Source organism: Myotis davidii, unplaced genomic scaffold (genome assembly GCF_000327345.1).
Source record: "Myotis davidii unplaced genomic scaffold, ASM32734v1 scaffold482, whole genome shotgun sequence".
Lineage (NCBI taxonomy): Eukaryota > Metazoa > Chordata > Mammalia > Chiroptera > Vespertilionidae > Myotis > Myotis davidii.
In genome coordinates this window covers 1,640,269-1,644,955 of record NW_006293550.1, presented here as the reverse complement: position 1 = coordinate 1,644,955, position 4,687 = coordinate 1,640,269, and the positions used below count along the sequence as shown (strand labels likewise).

The 4,687-nt window shown below is 37.0% G+C and overlaps 1 protein-coding gene across 1 annotated transcript in view; it reads left to right on the top strand.

Moving 5' to 3' along the window:
- LOC107183679 (ephrin type-A receptor 3-like) overlaps window positions 1–4,011 on the top strand; it is a 5,234-nt gene extending 1,223 nt beyond the window's left edge. The window contains exons 3-4 of the mRNA XM_015566218.1: window positions 56–391; window positions 3,905–4,011. Coding sequence (XP_015421704.1) covers window positions 56–391; window positions 3,905–4,011 — 443 coding nt within the window. The remainder of the gene's footprint in view (window positions 1–55; window positions 392–3,904) is intronic.
- Window positions 4,012–4,687: the final 676 nt, after the last annotated feature.

Genomic DNA, 4,687 nt, shown 5'->3' with positions numbered 1-4,687 from the left:
CTTGTAGTAGAATCCAGAAGTGAGGCTCATTAATCTTTGTTGAACTACTTTGCAGGACCTCCATCTGCACCAAGAAATGTTATCTCTAATATAAACGAGACCTCGGTTATCCTGGACTGGAGTTGGCCCCTGGACACAGGAGGCCGGAAAGATGTTACCTTCAACATCATATGTAAAAAATGTGGGTGGAATGTAAAACAGTGTGAGCCATGCAGCCCAAATGTTCGCTTCCTCCCTCGACAGTTTGGACTCACCAACACCACGGTGACAGTGACAGATCTCCTGGCACACACTAACTACACCTTTGAAATCGATGCCATTAACGGGGTGTCAGAGCTGAGCTCACCACCACGACAGTTTGCTGCAGTCAGCATCACAACTAATCAGGCTGGTGAGTACTTTTGCAACTCAGAGTCAATTAAGAGTCTTAACAGAGAGGGGAAGAAGGGGTGGGAAGACAAAGATTTGAAAGGACTTCAGGATTTTCTCTTCTATCACTTTTGGACAGTTATGGTACATTGAATAATTCAACCTTCAAATAAGAATGAATCATATTTGTTAGATTATTTTAAATTGATTTAATCCATGGCTATCCAATTTGGAACTTTAAATAGTTGGGGCTCTGGAGATGGTACGTGTGGTTCTGACTGAAGCATTTTCATATTTCAAAGAATTTAGACATTGAAATTTAGCTGTGAAAAGATTGTGTAGGGTATTTTTAAATTTGAGGTATCTTTACCTTAGTTACAATTATATCAGATTTTTATGTTGTTATTCAGTTATTTTATGATCATCAGAAGATCTGAGTATTTTGCTTAGAAAGTTATAATTCTCTGATTAATTAAAAATAAGGAAAACTATTTTATTGAATAGCTACAATTTGCATTTAAAAAATTAAAATATGAAATTTGTGGAGAAACATAGTGAAAAGAGGTCTTGGTGAAGAACATTTAGAAGCACTGATCAAAAAACAAATTTTTTAGGGTAAATTTCACCAACTATTTTCCACTGACAATATTTTCCTAATTTTAAAAAAAATGCTACATCAAGCAAAGTCAGTAAGCAAAGGCCCTTTGAGGTGGAATTGGAAGAAGGAAATAAGCAAACAAATTTCTCATCTTTCTTTGTCTTACATCCACAACATTTCTATTTACCGCTACCACATCTTACTCTTTCAATCACTCATTAAATCTTCTATGTGTTTTCTACTTCTCTGATAATTCGTGTGACATTTTTACAGTTTTTTTTTAAACAAATTGATGTTCAAAATTATTTATGGGATTTTAGTGGTGAGTCTCTCAAACATATAGACGTGTTACACTTTGCAGAGTACACAGAGATATACCAGCGATACTCCTTTGGGGTAAGACTCACTTCTTCAATGTAGAAAACTGATAAATGCATATTAAAGTTTCCTTTGGAACCAACAAAACTTGTGCAAAGTTAAGCTGAGAGATATTTATATGCATAATTGTTGCTATTAGATATCATAATTAAGAATACATTTCAAAAAGTTCAATGCAAAGATATTATTGTATCATTTATGCACAAATAAACATTGGAGCCAAAAAAGGGGGAAAGGAAGAGACAGCATGCACCCTGAACCACAGAATTACATATTCTTGAATCATCTCCCAGGTGGGTTAACCCCTGAGCTGGAAGTCAGGATGGAATGCAAACTCTGCTTCTTTCCTGCACGTGGCTGAAATGTTGGAAGTCCCTCTGCTCTGTAGTGGACTTGCCCTTGCTCTGGGAATATGTGTACTGGATGCCTGAGGAAAAGAGAAAGGAGAGATGACTAAGTTCTCCTTCACCTGGAAGAGGTTGTAGAGCAAACCAATAACTAGTCAGAAAAACTCATCACTTTCATTTCTCTCACTTGGCTGGTTCAGTAAGGTTAAGCTACTAAGGACAAGCAATGAATAGGTGTCATCCAAGGGCCAATATATACAGCATGTCAGCACTTGTTAAAATGTTGTACTACTTCCATATTGGTTAGAAGTAGTTCTAACTACTTCTGCAGATTAGTATAGAAATGCATCTCTTCTGGTTAATTCCTCCAGTACCCCGAGTAGGCTCCTAAACCCAGTATTTCAGGTCTACCCCATAACCCCCCCCATAATCCACCCACTAAAAGTATCCTGGCATAAGAGGGGTTTGTAGATCCCTGTCCTGGAACCCCTCCCTCTTGAGGGGTCTATGTCCCTGAAATTCTAGTTGATAAATAAATATTTTGAATATAACCTCTGATACATTCTCAAATGTGTCTCTTTCTGATTCCAAACCCCTCTTGCATTCCTACTTTGCTTCTATTCTCTCTGCTGATGAAAATTACACACTTTTAGTGGTTTCATGATGATAAATAAACTGTATTTGTTGATAAGACATGACTTTTAAAGGAAGTTCACAGATTTATTATTTTAATCTTGCTTCCTGGAATCTGTAATTTCTCCCACTTGAAGCTAGATCCCAGATCAACAAACATAAGTTTTTGCTCTGCTTCAGTTAATGATATTTAAACTTTGAAGCTAATAATATTTAAAAATTTGTTACTTAACTTTATTTAACTCTCTCCCATGGGGGGTGGAAGAGAAGAGTAATGCTATTGGTATGTAGCACATGATTATAGCTTCTCATATGCAAGGAACACAGGAATTTTAAGAAATTATAATTATGTGGCAAATGGTTTTCCCAAATCCTATATTTCATGCTGATTTAGTACCTTGTTTAAAATGGGAGCATCAATTTGTATTATAATTATCTGCTAAGTCAAACAGAAACATAGACAAAATAAGCAAGAACTCCTTATATTCTACCTCATCATCAGCCTCTGGCTTTTGGACACGCATTTATCTAGAACTGAATACTCCCAGGCCTGTACAATGAATGAATATAGGTACAGTGGTGACCAAGTGCAAGCCAAGATATTCAAAATAAATGGGGTTGATGTGTTGGCCTTCCCAGGTACAAATCACAGTGCAAGACAAAGCTTTAACAGGGATGATATCAGTTACTCTTCCTAAACCAACTCCCCCTTTTTTTTTCTTAATCACAAATTTATTTACAATATGCATCACTAGGCATTTGATATTTATTTCTAGGTGTATGTGTTTTTTTTTGTGTGTGTGTGCCTGGGGAAGTAGAGGTCTTTGTTCCATCTCCAAACCCCCACAGTTAAGATCCATAAACAAGATTAGAAGCAATGCATTTCTCCAGACAGTGTTTCTTTGTTTTGCTTTATTTTTGTTCTTGTGAAGGTTAATAGACTTGTAGCCTTGAAAAATGAGCTCCATATTACTAGATAGATAGGCCCGTGACAGATATGATGCCATAAAGTTTAAATTCCTCCTACTCTATCTTTGACATGGCCGTGAAGGGGAAATGTGAGTGTGTCCCTTTTAATCTAGTTTGTGAGAGGAGCTTGTTACTATTTCTCTTGATTATATCATAAAAGCCATGTGATGAGCACATGACAAGGCACCTTCTACATTGTAGTGGATTATGCTGTAAAGTCTGATGGTAGTTCTCAGCTCTCTGAACTTTCACAAAGTATGTCAGTGAGATTAAAAACATGGCCTCTACATAAAAATGGTATTTGTGAATCCATCGATCAAACACATGCAGAAAGAATTGCTGATTGCAAAACAAAAATCTATAAAGTTATAACTTTGTATGAATTTCTAATCCGTGTTTTCTTCCTTGAATGAGTATGTTTACCTTTCAGTTCTGGAACCAGTCATTCTAGAAGATTAGTGGAACATACATCTCTGTTTATTCTCATCATAAAATCTGCTTTCCCCCCTATTACCTTATAACATATAATGAACTCAGATTAGAATAGGGACGCTCACAGAAAATTTATGAGCATTCCATTTTGAGGTCTACTCCCACTTCCGTTTTACAGCTGAAAAAACTGAGATTCGAGAAGCTTCTTCAGCATTTCATCATGAGATCAAACTTTCACTTAAGTCTCCCAACTCCACAAAACTTTCAAATTCTATGCTCCTGTGATTCCTGCACATGGCTACAAAAATAAACGCTGCCTTCAAGACAGACAGGAGCTTTGCTGGGAAAATCTACTATAACCTATGCCATCCACAATAAACTTGGTCCTTGCTTCTCAGTCATATATCACAGGATTCCCTAGGGGTATTCTGTAAGAGGTCCTCCTTATCTCCTCTCCTCTTCCCTCAACCCAATCCCAGTTTTTACTCCTTCATTTTGCAAAGATCATTTTTTTTCTCCGTGAAGCAAATTTATAGTAAGAAATAGATATTTGCTAAGTTTATGACACACAGTTCCTAAAACTCTTGGAATTTCCTAAGTGATCAAAGCAATTAAGGTAAATTTTGTTATTCATAACAATCTCTTTCAAACACACCTGAATTAATGTTATTGAAGTGACTGGAAAACCCCCAAGGATAGGGGCTGGTTGTCAGTGGAATCAAACCCTGTAATTATAAGATTGAAACTTTCAGTCCCACCTCCTATGCACTTGTGGGAAGGGACAAGTGGTTGAAGTTAGAGTTCAAGCAACTATGGCCAATGATTCAGTCAATCATGCTTAAGCAATGAAGCCTCCTGAAAAGCCCACAGGAGGGCATTCAGAAAGCTTCTAGGTTGGCAAATACATACAGATGCTGGTATGTGATAGGCCTAGAGGAAGCATGGAACTTCCGTTACCCTT